The sequence below is a fragment of the Xenopus tropicalis genome, chromosome 4 (genome assembly GCF_000004195.4).
Source record: "Xenopus tropicalis strain Nigerian chromosome 4, UCB_Xtro_10.0, whole genome shotgun sequence".
NCBI classification, from domain to species: domain Eukaryota; kingdom Metazoa; phylum Chordata; class Amphibia; order Anura; family Pipidae; genus Xenopus; species Xenopus tropicalis.
In genome coordinates this window covers 84,293,432-84,311,380 of record NC_030680.2, presented here as the reverse complement: position 1 = coordinate 84,311,380, position 17,949 = coordinate 84,293,432, and the positions used below count along the sequence as shown (strand labels likewise).

The following is a 17,949-nucleotide window of genomic DNA, read 5'->3' as shown; positions in this document are numbered from 1 at the left end:
TGTGTGAGATAAATGCGGCAAATTGCAACATTTTTAGGCGATTTTCTGAAATCTCATAAAAACCGATAACTTTAGGAAAGCTTTGCGGCTTGGTACTTTGGTGTAGAAAGGACTCTTTACCCTTGTTGGATTTGTCAGAATGTGTACTTTCCAAAAATATATGGTTTTGTGGGGGTCTCTGTATAGTTAGGGGAAGTTTTGGCACATAATACACTGACAGGGGGCTCTGTGTGCAAAAGCTGAGCTGGCAGGCAAGAAATCCTTATGCGCTATTTTCATTTAGGGTTCAGTACATACTGCAGACTTTGGTATATCTATGCATATTGGGCATCAAACTGTTCAGTAGGCCTCTGGTGTTCCTATTTGGGGTGACTTGCCTTTGTACACAAGAAATTGTGTGAGATAAATGCGACAAATTGCAACATTTTTAGGCAATTTTCTGAAATGTCATAAAAACCAATAACTTTAGGAAAGCTCTGCAGATTGGTACTTTGGTGTAGAAAGGACTCTTTACCCTTGTTGGATTTGTCAGAATGTGTACTTTCCAAAAATATATGGTTTTGTGGGGGATCTGTATAGTTAGGGGAAGTTTTGGCACATAATACACTGACAGGGGGCTCTGTGTGCAAAAGCTGAGCTGGCAGGCGAGAAATCCTTATGCGCTATTTTCATTTAGGGTTCAGTACATACCGCAGACTTTGGTATATCTATGCATATTGGGCATCAAACTGTTCAGTAGGCCTCTGGTGTTCCTATTTGGGGTGATTTGCCTTTGTACGCAAGAAATTGTGTGAGATAAATGTGACAAATTGCAACATTTTTAGGCAATTTTCTGAAATGTCATAAAAACCAATAACTTTAGGAAAGCTCTGCAGATTGGTACTTTGGTGTAGAAAGGACTCTTTACCCTTGTTGGATTTGTCAGAATGTGCACTTTCCAAAAATATATGGTTTTGTGGGGGATCTGTATAGTTAGGGGAAGTTTTGGCACATAATACACTGACAGGGGGCTCTGTGTGCAAAAGCTGAGTTGGCAGGCGAGAAATCCTTATGCGCTATTTTCATTTAGGGTTCAGTACATACCGCAGACTTTGGTATATCTATGCATATTGGGCATCAAACTGTTCAGTAGGCCTCTGGTGTTCCTATTTGGGGTGACTTGCCTTTGTACGCAAGAAATTGTGTGAGATAAATGCGGCAAATTGCAACATTTTTAGGCGATTTTCTGAAATGTCATAAAAACCGATAACTTTAGGAAAGCTTTGCGGCTTGGTACTTTGGTGTAGAAAGGACTCTTTACCTTTGTTGGATTTGTCAGAATGTGTACTTTCCAAAAATATATGGTTTTGTGGGGGTCTCTGTATAGTTAGGGGAAGTTTTGGCACATAATACACTGACAGGGGGCTCTGTGTGCAAAAGCTGAGCTGGCAGGCGAGAAATCCTTATGCGCTATTTTCATTTAGGGTTCAGTACATACTGCAGACTTTGGTATATCTATGCATATTGGGCATCAAACTGTTCAGTAGGCCTCTGGTGTTCCTATTTGGGGTGACTTGCCTTTGTACGCAAGAAATTGTGTGAGATAAATGCGACAAATTGCAACATTTTTAGGCGATTTTCTGAAATGTCATAAAAACCAATAACTTTAGGAAAGCTCTGCAGATTGGTACTTTGGTGTAGAAAGGACTCTTTACCCTTGTTGGATTTGTCAGAATGTGTACTTTCCAAAAATATATGGTTTTGTGGGGGATCTGTATAGTTAGGGGAAGTTTTGGCACATAATACACTGACAGGGGGCTCTGTGTGCAAAAGCTGAGCTGGCAGGCGAGAAATCCTTATGCGCTATTTTCATTTAGGGTTCAGTACATACCGCAGACTTTGGTATATCTATGCATATTGGGCATCAAACTGTTCAGTAGGCCTCTGGTGTTCCTATTTGGGGTGACTTGCCTTTGTACGCAAGAAATTGTGTGAGATAAATGCGACAAATTGCAACATTTTTAGGCAATTTTCTGAAATGTCATAAAAACCAATAACTTTAGGAAAGCTCTGCAGATTGGTACTTTGGTGTAGAAAGGACTCTTTACCCTTGTTGGATTTGTCAGAATGTGTACTTTCCAAAAATATATGGTTTTGTGGGGGTCACTGTATGGTTAGGGGAAGTTTTGGCACATAATACACTGACAGGGGGCTCTGTGTGCAAAAGCTGAGCTGGCAGGCGAGAAATCCTTATGCGCTATTTTCATTTTGGGTTCAGTACATACCGCAGACTTTGGTATATCTATGCATATTGGGCATCAAACTGTTCAGTAGACCTCTGGTGTTCCTTTTTGGGGTGATTTGTCTTTATCTGATCTTTATCAAGAAATTGTGAGAGATAAATGCGGCAAATTGCAACATTTTTATGCGATTTTCGAAAATGTCATATAAATCTGCAAACTTAGGAAGCTTTACAGCTTGGTACTTTGTAGCAATAAGAAATATTTACCCATTATAGATTCGGGGGGATGTGTATTTTCCAAAAATATATGGCTTTCTGGGGTGAATGTACTTTTTTTGTAGCATTATCCCACATAAAGGATGTAAATGTGTTGATTTTGCAGGAGCTGAAATGATAGATCATATGGGGGTATGTTCCCATTGGGGCCCCTACATGCCACATACTTAGGTAAACCTATACATATTGGGCATCAAACTGTTCAGTGGACCCCTGGCGTTCAAATTTAGGGTGTTTTATCTTGGTACCTAACACTATGTGGGAGATAAGATGCTGCAAAGTGGAAGCTTTGAGGGGATTTTTGGAAATGTCATCAAAATTGCTAACTTTAGAAAAGCTGTGCGGCTTGGTACTTTGGAGTAGAAAGACATGGGTACCCATTTTAGATTCGGGGGAATGTGTACTTTCCAAAAATATATGACTTTCTGGGGTGAGCGTACTTTTTTGTAGCTTTATCCCACATATAATGATGTAAATGTGTTGATTTTGCATGAGCTGAAATGACAGAAATGACAGTATATATGGGGGTATGTTCACATTGGGGCCCCTACATGCCACATACTTAGGTAAACCTATACATATTGGGCATCAAACTGTTCAGTGGACCCCTGGCGTTCAAATTCAGGGTGTTTTATCTTGGTACCTAATGCTATGTGGGAGATAAGATGCTTCAAAATGGAAGCTTTGAGGGGATTTTTGGAAATGTCATCAAAATTGCTAACTTTAGAAAAGCTGTGCGGCTTGGTACTTTGGAGTAGAAAGACATGGGTACCCATTTTAGATTCGGGGGAATGTGTACTTTCCAAAAATATATGGCTTTCTGGGGTGAGCGTACTTTTTTGTAGCTTTATCTCACATATAATGATGTAAATGTGTTGATTTTGCAGGAGCTGAAATGACAGAAATGACAGTATATATGGGGGTATGTTCACATTCGGGCCCCTACATGCCACATACTTGGGTAAACCTATACATATTGGGCATCAAACTGTTCAGTGGACCCCTGGTGTTCAAATTCAGGGTGTTTTATCTTGGTACCTAATGCTATGTGGGAGATAAGATGCTGCAAAGTGGAAGCTTTGAGGGGATTTTTGGAAATGTCATCAAAATTGCTAACTTTAGAAAAGCTGTGCGGCTTGGTACTTTGGAGTAGAAAGACATGGGTACCCATTTTAGATTCGGGGGAATGTGTACTTTCCAAAAATATATGACTTTCTGGGGTGAGCATACTTTTTTGTAGCTTTATCCCACATATAATGATGTAAATGTGTTGATTTTGCAGGAGCTGAAATGACAGAAATGACAGTATATATGGGGGTATGTTCACATTGGGGCCCCTACATGCCACATACTTAGGTAAACCTATACATATTGGGCATCAAACTGTTCAGTGGACCCCTGGCGTTCAAATTCAGGGTGTTTTATCTTGGTACCTAATGCTATGTGGGAGATAAGATGCTTCAAAATGGAAGCTTTGAGGGGATTTTTGGAAATGTCATCAAAATTGCTAACTTTAGAAAAGCTGTGCGGCTTGGTACTTTGGAGTAGAAAGACATGGGTACCCATTTTAGATTCGGGGGAATGTGTACTTTCCAAAAATATATGGCTTTCTGGGGTGAGCGTACTTTTTTGTAGCTTTATCCCACATATAATAATGTAAATGTGTTGATTTTGCAGGAGCTGAAATGACAGAAATGACAGTTCATATGGGGGTATGTTCACATTGGGGCCCCTACATGCCACATACTTGGGTAAACCTATACATATTGGGCATCAAACTGTTCAGTGGACCCCTGGCGTTCAAATTCAGGGTGTTTTATCTTGGTACCTAATGCTATGTGGGAGATAAGATGCTTCAAAGTGGAAGCTTTGAGGGGATTTTTGGAAATGTCATCAAAATTGCTAACTTTAGAAAAGCTGTGCGGCTTGGTACTTTGGAGTAGAAAGACATGGGTACCCATTTTAGATTCGGGAGAATGTGTACTTTCCAAAAATATATGACTTTCTGGGGTGAGCGTACTTTTTACTAGCTTCATCCCACATATAATGATGTAAATGTGTTGATTTTGCAGAAGCTGAAATGACAGAAATGACAGTTCATATGGGGTATGTTCACATTGGGGCCCCTACATGCCACATACTTAGGTAAACCTATACATATTGGGCATCAAACTGTTCAGTGGACCCCAGGCATTCATATTTAGGGTGTTTTATTTGGTTACTTTATGACCTGTAGGAGATAAGATACTATAGACTAGAAGCTTTGAAGCGATTTTTAAAAAAAATCACAAATTTTGATAAAAACCAATAACTTTAGGAAAGCATTGCGACTTGATAGTTTGGAGTAGACAGACAGTTGTGCCTATTCTGTATTCCCCAGAATCTGTTCTTTCCAAAAATGTACAATTTTCTGGGATAAACCTTCTGTTAGTGGAATTTTGGCCTTGAAATCCAAAGTATGCAGTTTTTTTGGAGCAGTGCTTTGGGAATTTGGTAGTGTACTGCTGGGAGTTTTTGACCTATACAAGTGAGAAATCTCCATAAAACTATATATATTTGGTATTGGCACGTTCAGGAGACATGGGACTTTCCAAATCAGTTGTATATTCGTGCATAAAATAATTTTTGTTTCTAGTATGTGTGATTATATTATGGAAAATTTGATTTTTTTTGCATTTTTAGACATTTAGAAGCCTATATCTTGTTACAGAATTGGAATTACACAAAAATTCTACCATATTTTGAAAGCTTAGGTTGTTCTGAAAAAAACGATATATTGTTTTCCTTGGTAAACTAAAAGTCCCCCCGAGGAAAGGCCCCTAAAGTGAAACAGTGCAAAATGTTCAAAAACTGTCTGGCAATACAAGTTCCGCTTTGACCAAAATGGCTGGCAGTAAAAGGGTTAAGCAATTCATTTTTCTACCCCTTTAATGCTTCTCGCAATTCTATTCAGATGTTAATATGGAGATATATACAGGTCCTTTTAAAAAAATTAGCATATTGTGATAAAGTTCATTATTTTCTGTAATGTACTGATAAACATTAGACTTTCATATATTTTAGATTCATTACACACAACTGAAGTAGTTCAAGCCTTTTCTTGTTTTAATATTGATGATTGTGGCATACAGCTCATGAAAACCCAAAATTCCTATCTCAAAAAATTAGCATATCATGAAAAGGTTCTCTAAACGAGCTATTAACCTAATCATCTGAATCAACAAATTAACTCTAAAAACCTGCAAAAGATTCCTGAGGCTTTTAAAAACTCCCAGCCTGGTTCATTACTCAAAACCGCAATCATGGGTAAGACTGCCGACCTGACTGCTGTCCAGAAGGCCATCATTGACACCCTCAAGCAAGAGGGTAAGACACAAAAAGAAATTTCTGAACAAATAGGCTGTTCCCAGAGTGCTGTATCAAGGCACCTCAGTGGGAAGTCTGTGGGAAGGAAAAAGTGTGGCAGAAAACGCTGCACAATGAGAAGAGGTGACTGGGCCCTGAGGAAGATTGTGGAGAAGGACCGATTCCTGACCTTGGGGGACCTGCGGAAGCAGTGGACTGAGTCTGGAGTAGAAACATCCAGAGCCACCGTGTACAGGCGCGTGCAGGAAATGGGCTACAGGTGCTGCATTCCCCAGGTCAAGCCACTTTTGAACCAGAAACAGCGGCAGAAGCGCCTGACCTGGGCTACAGAGAAGCAGCACAGGGACTGTTGCTCAGTGGTCCAAAGTATGTCATTCGGAAATCAAGGTGCCAGAGTCTGGAGGAAGACTGGGGAGAGGGAAATGCCAAAATGCCTGAAGTCCAGTGTCAAGTACCCACAGTCAGTGATGGTCTGGGGTGCCATGTCAGCTGCTGGTGTTGGTCCACTGTGTTTTATCAAGGGCAGGGTCAATGCAGCTAGCTATCAGGAGATTTTGGAGCACTTCATGCTTCCATCTGCTGAAAAGCTTTATGGAGATGAAGATTTCATTTTTCAGCACGACCTGGCACCTGCTCACAGTGCCAAAACCACTGGTAAATGGTTTACTTACCATGGTATTACTGTGCTCAATTGGCCTGCCAACTCTCCTGACCTGAACCCCATAGAGAATCTGTGGGATATTGTGAAGAGAAAGTTGAGAGACACAAGACCCAACACTCTGGATGAGCTTAAGGCCGCTATTGAAGCATCCTGGGCCTCCATAACACCTGAGCAGTGCCACAGGCTGATTGCCTCCATGCCACGCCACATTGAAGCAGTCATTTCTGCAAAAGGATTCCCGACCAAGTATTGAGTGCATAAGTGAACATAATTATTTGAAGGTTGACTTTTTTTGTATTAAAAACACTTTTCTTTTATTGGGCGGATGAAATATGCTAATTTTTTGAGATAGGAATTTTGGGTTTTCATGAGCTGTATGCCACAATCATCAATATTAAAACAAGAAAAGGCTTGAACTACTTCAGTTGTGTGTAATGAATCTAAAATATATGAAAGTCTAATGTTTATCAGTACATTACAGAAAATAATGAACTTTATCACAATATGCTAATTTTTTGAAAAGGACCTGTATATATATATACCACAGGAAAGATAACGCACTCACAGGTCTTAGTAGAGGAAAACGATGATTTATTTTCACAGCATACAATTAGTTGTATGCTGTGAAAATAAATCATCGTTTTCCTCTACTAAGACCTGTGAGTGCGGTATCTTTCCTGTGACATGTTTCCTGAATTTGTTAATACTGCACCCAGGCTTCCAGTGATTTTTTAAACGTGAGTGCCAGCTCCCAACAGACTATACATATATACCGGTATATATATATATATATGTCATTTATTGCAAACACATAATAAGCAGCAGGAGTAACAGAATGGAAGAAGAAAACATTAGCTTGGAAGAGAGCCATAATCCACCTTTGCAGCCATGTAAAACTTATAAATCTGCAACTGTGGCGATAATTTAATAAATACAAGGGTATAAATATAGAACTGAGATGATGAGTGTTCTCTCTCTAATGTTTATAGAACCTTGGTCATACAGTTTTCATTATTATCAAAATCAAATTTGTATAGATTTTTTTCCTCATACGTTGTGTAAATTGGTTTATTGTTCTTGTGACCTGGGAAAGTTCTTTCAGCAGGTAAAGAAATGAAGGACTTTAATGCATAGTGATTTTTTTTGTTGTTAATATTTTGTGTTCTCCACATGTTTATAAACCTTTCCTGGCTTTAGTTATGAAACTCTGCATCTTTGAAACAGTGACCAAGGTTATTTAATAATAAAGCTGGGGGCCACAAAAAAACAAGGTTCCACTGCGTAAATAATATAATAGACTTCCAAAACCTCCTGTAGCACAAAGGAATATGCCAGGAATTTGTGAATAGTATAAAGTCGTCCCCTAAACTTTCTATGATCATAACCAAGTTGTGAATTAGGGTCAGCCAGAGCAACAAGACAGAAAAACAGCAGCAGCAGAGTCAGAAATTGCAAGCATGACAATTTCTGACAATTTCTGACAATTTCCATTGAGTACCATCATCAGGCCCGGATTTGTGGAGAGGCCACAAAGGCCCGGGCCTAGGGCGGCAGAAATGTAGGGGCGGCATGCCGCCCTGCCGCAATGGAATTTTTTAAGTTTTTTTCAATACGGAGCAGTGGGAACTTCTCCCCACTGCTCCGTATGGGGCTTTAAATGTATGCGCATGCGCACTCGCGGGCGCGCAGGGGGGGCGGGGTAGGGAGGCGAGCGGTTGTTCGCTCATTCACGCATGCGCATTGGGGGGGGGCCTAGGGGCGCGCCGAAAACAAATCCGGCCCTGACCATCATTATAATTTGGTGATAGAATGTGGCTAGCTACATTATGCAGTAGAGCCATTTACATCAGTTTAGGTGGATGGTATTTGTCATCATGTGTACCCGTGGATGGTCTATATTATATGGTATGGTACTTTGTTTTTTCCCTCATTTGCAATGGTTAAATGGCAAAAACACAGATGCATTGAAATAATAGGTAGCAGGTTTCTTAACCTGATCACAACCAATAAACAATAAGGTTGATAGATAAACTGCAGTTAGAACGCTAAAATCGAAGATATTATTTTATCAGTGACAATTGGTTTTACACAATTCTGTTTTCTGTTTTACCTGCTTGACTAGCCAACCCCCAACTGTGTGGTCCATGGTAACGTCTACTGAGCTCAGTTCTAAAGAATATCACTAAAGCAGCTGCACTGTTATTGTGTGTGTGATTAATATTTCTATACAGTTCTAATACATTTATCTTCTCCCACACATCCTCACCCCTGGCTGAAGCTTTTGTGGCTTGCACCTTGAACCCAGCATGCAGGTTGCAGGTAAACAGCAAATTATACTAATCCCAGGAGTTTAAAGGTCTGTGCAGGCAATGATGTTTATCCTAGAATGTTAATTAATGCAATGTTTAAAAACAACACTATGCTACTGTGTATCATTTTTTTACTCTGTTCTTTGCATTTTCTATTACATTTGATCATAACATTATCTGCGACAGCTGCACCAGTACCGGTTTATTCTAAATTATTTTAACTACTAGTGTGTACACTTGACAACATCTAATGGCTACAACATGAGTAATATATAGTTTATCCTCTTCTTCTCTATAAACAATTACCCAAACCATTTCTCCAGAGAGACCTGTTGGACTGATAAAATATTCATGCCATCTTTCCCTGAATTAAATCACTGTATCAAATTGCCTCATTTTCATGCACATCTTTTGGTTAATAAAATAAAAATATCCTTCTCTTGTTTCAGTCTATCTGTGAGAAATAATATGATGTTAACTCCCTGCTGACTGATGTCTAGAGAAGCCATTCAGACATTAAACAGGTACACATAAAGTCAATGTAGATAAATATAATTAGAACATTTTTTTTGGGCTTTCATCGTGCCCTGCAATTTTTACATGTCTCTGGTTAACTCTTTATATACTATTGATATTTGTCATTGTTAATTGTTGAACAAGAAAACGAACAACTTGTTCACTGACACATCAAAATGAACCAGTGATGTGTAAGTACCCCAGTATTCCTTTGTATATCTGATAATGCATGTGGGGGATTTATTGAGAGAATAAATAGGTGGAACTGTGCATTCTAGCCATCAAGATCTTGTTACGTGAAATGATAAGTACTGTCAATTCTCCAAGACCCTTTTTAGTTGAGTGTTTGGTGAATCTCAGCACAATAGGCATAGTCTAAATGAATAGCATTCAGAGAATATATTAAATGATACAATAATTTAATAACACCCTCAATGTATGTGCTCTGCATTTATTGCCAAGCTGTTCATTTATTTGGGATACAATTCATGAAGGAGAATGACTCAAGAGTTTGAAAGACATCCTCGATCTCCCTCGCCAGTTTCAGATTGTGAGTCATTCTTTAGTGACCATGGGTGACTCACTGCAATGCAAACCTAGGCAGCCAACTGCCTCACCCCCTCACAGATAAAAGATAAACACATACCATATATGAATGTACTGTATGGCCTTTTTGTTACTTGGTATCAAGTATGCAAATAATGACATTAAGGTTCATTTTGTTTAATTTATATATAAGTTTTTTAAAAACGCAATCTACAATTCCATTTCTGCATGACAAAGTACATGAGATGTTAAGGTATAAGTACAGAGATTCTAGTATATAACTGAAAAACAAGATAACCAGATACTAAAGAGATTACATCCTGCTAAAAGACAGCTCAGGCCCATGAAAGATACCTCTTAGGGCAGTGACACACGGGGAGATTAGTCACCGCGCAACAAATCTTCGTTGTTGCGGGCGACTAATCTCCCACCAGCTAGAATGTAAATCGCCAGTGGGATGGCATACGTGGCGCCGCGATGTTCCAGTCGCCCGAAGTTTCTCTCAAGGCTCTTGTGCTGTCTTGTATAAAAAAGGGCATTGACTCAAGGGATGAAAACATAATTTTGCCTCTTTATAGGTCCCTGGTAAGGCCGCACATTTAATATGCAGTGCAGTTTCGGGCTCCAGTCCTTAAGAAGGATATTAATGAGCTGGAGAGAGTGCAGAGACGTGCAACTAAACTGGTAAAGGGGATGGAAGATTTAAACTATGAGGTTAGACTGTCGAGGTTGGGGTTGTTTTCTCTGGAAAAAAAAAAAGGCACTCGCGAGGGGACATGATTTCTCTGTACAAGTACATTACAGGCATTATAGGCAGATGGGGGATGTTCTTTTTTCCCATAAAAACGATCAATGCACCAGAGGCCACCCCTTTTAGTTTGGAGGAACGGAGCTTCCATTTGAAGCAGCGCAGGTGGTTTTTCTCGGTGAGGGCAGTGAGGTTGGGGAATGTCCTTCCTAGTGATGTTTTGATGGCAGATTCTGTTAATGCCTTTAAGAGGGGCCTGGATGAGTTCTTGAACAAGCATAGTATCCAAGGCTATTGTGATACTAATATCTACAGTTAGTATTAATGTTTGTATATCTAGTTTATGTATGTGAGTGTATAGATAGGCCAGTATAGGTTGTGTGTGCTGGGTTTACTTGGAAGGGTTGAACTTGATGGACTCTGGTCTTTTTTCAACCCTATGTAATTATGTCAGGTGTATGTGAAACAAAATGTAAAATCCATTGGGAACAGAGCTTTATATATTAATATGATACTTTAGGTTAATTTAATTAGGACTGGAAAGAAAGTGCTGGAAGATTTAGTTTACCTATTTAAAAGTAACATGGTTTAACCACTTAATTTGAAACATAAATGTATATCTACAAGTACATGTACAAAAAGTGTTTGATGATAAGACACCAAAGGTCTCATTTACATTCACAAATGCAGATGCTGTCCCTGCAATTTTCCCACAGTCAGTTGCACAGAAAACCACTTTCATTAAAGTTACTTGCATCAAAATATGCTTCTTGCACTTCTGTATAGTTGTGCTCAAGGCCACTCAGTCTCTCTTGCCTTCTGTTCTGAATCAAGTGCTGTTGCACCTATTGACACCGGGGAACCTGGAGCTACTCCACCTTTTAACTGGGCGGTAGCTCCAGGATTCCCTTCATGCTCTGCGACAATAGACACAGCACACGTGAGCCTAAAGAGTTGGGCGCACATATCACTCACACACTGAGCACTGGAAATGATGCCAGCTGGATTTCCTCACAAGTGTGCCCAATTTGTGACAAAATTAACACACAGTTGCACATATTTGTCCCAAGCACATCACCCCCTTGCTACTGAAGTCACTTGAATTCTGGGGAAAATGCGCACTGTGTAAAAAACATGGCGATTGCAGCCAAAATTGCACTTTGTAACTACATAAAAGAAAAATAAAAAATATTTTAAAAAAAGGCAGAACAAGTTAAAAAAAGACACCAAGGGAATGACTCAAAACTTCTCTTTGTGCTTGAACCACAATTTGAGCACATTGATACAGTAATACAGTTTAAAAATATGTGTATTGGGTTCAATATTCCCTCTAATTTATTCCCTAATTTCTTTTTTCTACAAATAAATTCTCAGGCTCAGGTCAGAATAAATTAAAACATTCTTTGTGCACTACATAGATTGGAAATGACTTTTATAAATACTGGTTATTCCAACTACACCCCATTTATAGTTTTACCCTTTCAGTGAACTAGTCATACATACAGACTGGGTTGAATTCCAGGTCTGCCAATGGTGACTTCAGAGAAGTACCCCATGATAGTGTCACTATTTTATAAACTTGTATGTATCTGTATATTATTATGTTTGTGGGTTTCATATATATCAGTCAAAGGATGTATTCTGCCATTTTCTGCCTTTTTCAGGTAAAGCAAAATAACCCAAGTCTATGCAGCCAGTGCACAGTGCCAGGACACAAGCACCCTCACACACTCAGACAGCCCATTGTTTTTTTATTTTAAAAAATACTGTTTACTCCCTTGTATTTGCAGTGCAACCTTTTGACATCTCCATCTGAGCCAGCCTGTGCTTCCCACCTGCAGATAGCAGCTTTAGAGGACAGCGTCCTCCAGATGGGGCCTTGCACTATTTCTGCACAGTGGCCCTATTCTGGTTCCACCACTGTGCTTTATTCTTCATTTAAGATTGCTTTATTGTCAATACAAACATATACAATAATACAGCACATCAAAATTACCTTTCTTCAGGCCCCATGGTGCATTACCATGAGAATAAAAACAATAACATAATAAAAACACATTGTAGCAGGACAAGGACAGGTATAAAGTCACAGGTGCAATTGATATTTTACATGTGTAAGTGGTATTTGTGAACGTTCAAATGTAGCAATGGACTGAACTTCGACAGGCACTCTTTATGATAGTATAGTATAGTAGAGTTAAGAACTCTATTTGCTTGGGGGAAGAAGCTTTTGCAGTGTCTAGCAGTTCTAGTTTGAATGCTACAGAACCTTATTCCAGACGGCAAGATGGAGAGCAGAGAATGAGATGGATGAGAAATGTCCTTTGCTATACTGTTTACACAGTGGATAGTGTGTTTCCGGTAGAGTTGGGAGATGGGTGGGAGAGGGTCTCCTATGTTCCTTTCTGCTGCTTTCACTATTCGCTTGTAAGGACTTTTGTTCTGAACAGTGCAGTTTCCAAACCAGACCGAGATGGAGCTACAGAGAACACTCTCAATGGTACCTCAATAGAGTGATGTGAGAATGGGAGAAGAAAGGCAGGCTTTCTTTAACTTACATTGAAAGTGCAGGCATTGTTGAGCTTTCTTGGTGATAGAGTTGGTGTTTAGGGTCCAGGAGAGGTTGTCTTCATGTCATGTTTATCGCTGGTGGAAGTAGAAAATTCACAAGCGTAGGTCCTTTTAAGTCAGATGAACTCAGTGTGATCTTCTTATACAGAGAAAAATATATTCCCATCTTTGAAATGCAAAGCATATACGCTGTTAAGTTTGCCACTACTAGTAATGATAGTTAAAACAATACTGCCCAAAGATTATGAAGATAACTCCAAGTAAAGTATTACTTCCTACCTACCTTATCTCAATTGACTCAAATGCCCATTACATAATGCACAGTTATGATCAATATTAAACCATAAAGGGTCTCCGTCATCCAGATGCCAGGCTACCAGGTGGCTAAATTGGGCAGCTATGTAATATGGGTGGACATGGGGAGAATTCTAAATAGGTATAGTAGCTATGGAAGGGCAGACATTTTTAAAGAGTTTGTTCTACTGAGACAGGACAGCTGAAGCTTACTTCTAAGGATCTTTTGTGTGAGTAATTACCAAGGGAATAAATTGATCTCTAAGTATTTAATACTCTTGGGTTGCCATTTAAATGGAAAATTGATTTCTAAAAGTTTCCATTTGGAGGGGTTGGTCTTTAATCTGAAAGGAAAGAGAATCTGTCCAAAGTCTCATATAGGTAAGGGAAGGGTTAACAGAATATCATCAGCATGTAATGTACAACGGTAATCAATCTGCCCATTAGAGATTACACAAATTTTATCATACTGTTTAATAGCCCTGGCAAGAGGTTCTATGGCCAAGGCAAACAGCAGGGGGGACAAAGGGCCTGCCATATTATTGCCATAATTACTGTATACTGATTAAACTGTCTTTTTCAAAGCATTTAAAGGAGAATGCAAGTCAAAATTTAAAAAGCATACTGCCCAATAGTCCTCCTATTGTTTAGTAAAAACGCCACACTTTTGGCTCACCTAATCAAATATTTACTCAGTCACACTCACTTCACATTTTCTAGAACAGGCAGCCATCTCTAAAAAGGTATTCTCCCTTCCTTTCCCTCCTTGCTTCATACTGCACATGTGTTTCATTCTCTCCCCCCCCTCCCCTCTGCCAGATCCGCTTCTGATTGGCTGGTGGGTATGTGTAGCTCAGAACAGCAGACAGGATCAAGTTACACACATGCTCAGAGAATAGGAAGGCTGCCGCTGGCACCTAGAGGAAGGGGAGAGAGAGATTTCAGTGATGTCACTGGAGTCTTCACACTGCTGTAGGCTGCCAGCACCATATCTCAGAGAAGCAAGCAGGGATCTGGGAATTTAGATATGCAGTAAGTACTTAAAAAGAATGCCTTTAGACTTACTTTTAATTTATATTAACCTTTCCTTGTCCTTTAAGATGGCCAACCCTATTGGCCTCCCTAAGCAAAATGGAAAATATAGCCTGTTTGTCTTGGCTAGGGTGGTCTTCTATTATTCCAAGCAGTTATTCATATGTTAGAAGGAAAACCCTTAAATAGTCCCAGCATCCCACCAGCAGTCTGTGTTCAAAATTTACACCAGTTAGAATAATGTAAGCTAACATATAATTGGGAAATATTGTTGCCCTTTTTCTTGCCTTGGTAAATGAGTTTCTCAAGAGCAAAATGTCATTAGTTTTCAAGGTACTGCCTGCCAACTATCCTATTGGCCCAACAACTGATCATTAAGTTTCTAGGATTATAAGGTTATAGCCGGGGGTCATTTATAAAAACTGAACAAATTTTCACCTGGGCAATAACTCCAATGACTACCAATCAAATGTTTGCTTTTGTTGTTCTACCTGCACCTGGCTAAGAAAAGATATTAACTTACTGGTTGCTCTGGGTAAATTCCCAAGTGCAAATTTGCCCAGTGTTTATAAATGAGTCCTGGTGAAAACTATAAAGCTAAATATTCCCAAGTTGTCTTTGTTCCACCTCCCCCGCACACCCTGCAGTGCAACACAAATGTTAACATAATACATTTTCAAAGCAATATTCTTGCATGTTGTGCCTTAGCATGTATTTGTATTGCAATTGATTTACTGTATTACATCCCAACATTTATTGACATGTAGGAGTAATATACTGGTCCTGCATTTTAAACGAATTGGTAAAATCATTTTTGAGAATATCATTGGTATCAGCAATATATTACCTGTTGCAGTGGACAATATGAGGCTAAAGGCTTTACAGAGAAGGGACTGCAACAGAGCACAAATCACTATCAACTTGTTTTTCACTGTTATTGGAATTCTGTCCGTTGAAAACAGACCAGATGAAATTCATGTAGTCACCATCAAATTTCAATACACTGAACACAAAGCCTGGAATATGAATTATTTTGTTTCCCTTTTATGGTTCAGAGTTTCTCCATTAATGTCACTGTATTATTATATTTATTGTGTTTCACCCTCCTATTGTCAGGTAGGAAAAAAGAAAGGTTTTAAACTCCTACTAAAGTATTTGCCTGCTCCTCCATATAAAATACGTAATGCCCCTTTCTTCTACCTGCTGCTGACCTGGTTTGCTCTGCTCTTATATCTATTCATTATGCTGATTTGCCTTGATATAGCTTGTATGCTGAGCCTTAATAGGGTCATCAACTCTTCCCTGTGTGCAGATGGGTAATGCTCTACTATTGCATCTTATGCCTGAGGAACATGGAAATATAGCCTGGGGGACTAGTAATGCCTTTGTCCCTTCTCTCAACTTTGCTACCATCCTTAGTGATGTGGGAGGAACTTATACTTTTGCTAAAACTACGGTGGGATAATAAAATAGGACATTTACCCAATAACTATAACTCTCCAGAGTCCTATTTAAGCAACAAATTCTTATTTGACTGATTTCATTTTTCTCTGTAATAATAAAACTGTGCCTTGTACTTGATCCCAACAAAGCTGCATTAATCCAAATTGGTTACAAAACAATTAATATGTAAATATTCCTGGTAGCCTTGGTGATCCAAAATATGAGATTTCCATATCCAGAAAACCCCAGGTCCCAAAGCATTCCTCTACATAGATACCAATCTGTATAGCAATAATGGATTGGCAATTTTCTTTTACCTACATGAGACACTTCTGTGCAGTCAAGCAAAGCCAGAAAGCACAATTTAATACAATATATCAAAAAGGTTATTAAACATATTAAGGAGAAGGAAAGCCTAAGTCACTTGGGGGTGCCAAAATGTTAGGCAGCCCCAAGTGACTTTAATCGCTTACCTTGTACCCCGGGCTGGTGCCCCTGTTAAGAGAGAACAGCACCAGCCCGGGGTACCTGCGAGTGAGTGCTTCCTCCTTCCGCGTTGGCGTGCTTGCACATGTGCAGTAGAGTGAAAAGCCGAGCTTAAACACGGAAGAGGAAACGCTCAGGTACAGGTACCCCGGGCTGTTGCTGTTTTCTCCTAACAGGGGCACCAGCCCGGGATACAAGGTAAGCAATTTAAGTCACTTGGGGGTGCCTAACATTTTGGCACCCCCAAGTGACTTAGCCTTTCCTTCTCCTTTAAATAACAATAAACCCCAGATCAATATTACCTATAAACAAATAATCATACGTAAAACAAATCCATCAATAAACATTACCAGAAAAGGCAAAGGACAGCATTCATGGCACTAAAGAAAAAAGAAAGAAGTTTGTGGTTGATACACATGTATATACACATGTTTTCATAGAGATGTGTTGTTAACAGGTAATTGCTATATTACAGAGAATAAGTTTACTGTGGTAATTGTGTTCTTTGAAGCTGCCATATAAGTCCCAGTAGTACTGAATATTGATGTATTTACAGAGTTCTCTAATGCCCTCTTATTGTCAGCTATGCATACTTAGTTTACCCCTGGATGAACATCACATTATGATTCACCACTGCAGCCATTATAAGTCAGCTCGTGTGCCCTCCCCTGTGAGCGAGTGGAAGCAGCAGTGGATATACATGGGGCTGTGACACACACTCGCAGGCTCACACACAGCAGGCACGGCTGCAGCAGCTCCGACTGACAGAAGGCAGCAACTTCTCACACTCTCCGGCTATTGCTGAGGGGTCCAGAAGATGGTAAAATGCATGTTATCTCCATGGTTACACCCCAGAATGAATGGGTTTGGAGCTGTATCTGTTTTACAATGTGTGTATTACAAAATACAGAGAGAATGCTTTTAAATTTAGAAAAGTAGGTGCCAAGTGTGAATATTACTGTGCTGAGTACCAAGTCTTTAATCTGTACAAACTGCATGGATTTCACATGATCCTGTTAATGCTTTTGGAATCTCCTTCTGTATTTTGAAGCCTAAAACCAAACTTTCTAAGCAGTATCAAGTTTCTGTGTATGTTTTGAAGAGCTCTGTTGTTTGGCAGTGTGATAGTTGTTCACATGTGAGCTGTGATGATCAGCGTGTTCAGAAACATATCCCATCTCTGTATTGCTGCATGTGGATAGTTATGTCATTTTTTAGTAATAACCTGTTTGCCTGTTGACACAAGGGGGGCTCATTTATAACATTCGCACCGCATAGAATGGTTTGCACAGCCAACATATTTACTCTTCTTGTGTTTATATTTATAAAGCTGGACAAGATTGGTTCATTTAATGTACAAACATAATTGCAAACATAATTTTTTTTATTTGCAGTGCCATTGTCCATAAGATTTTTTTTTAAATGTGGCACTGTATCCAAATTACGCCACAACTTTGGTGGCATAAAAATATTCCATAAA

At 39.4% G+C, this 17,949-nt stretch overlaps 1 protein-coding gene across 2 annotated transcripts in view; it reads left to right on the top strand.

The window, feature by feature from the left end:
• The first annotated feature begins 17,130 nt into the window (after positions 1-17,130).
• The window catches only part of lepr (leptin receptor), a 46,332-nt gene continuing 45,513 nt past the window's right edge, over positions 17,131-17,949 (top strand). For both annotated transcript variants that reach the window (XM_031900133.1, XM_031900134.1), the window contains exon 1: positions 17,131-17,289. In XM_031900133.1, coding sequence (XP_031755993.1) covers positions 17,287-17,289 — 3 coding nt within the window. In that variant the 5' untranslated portion in view covers positions 17,131-17,286. The remainder of the gene's footprint in view (positions 17,290-17,949) is intronic.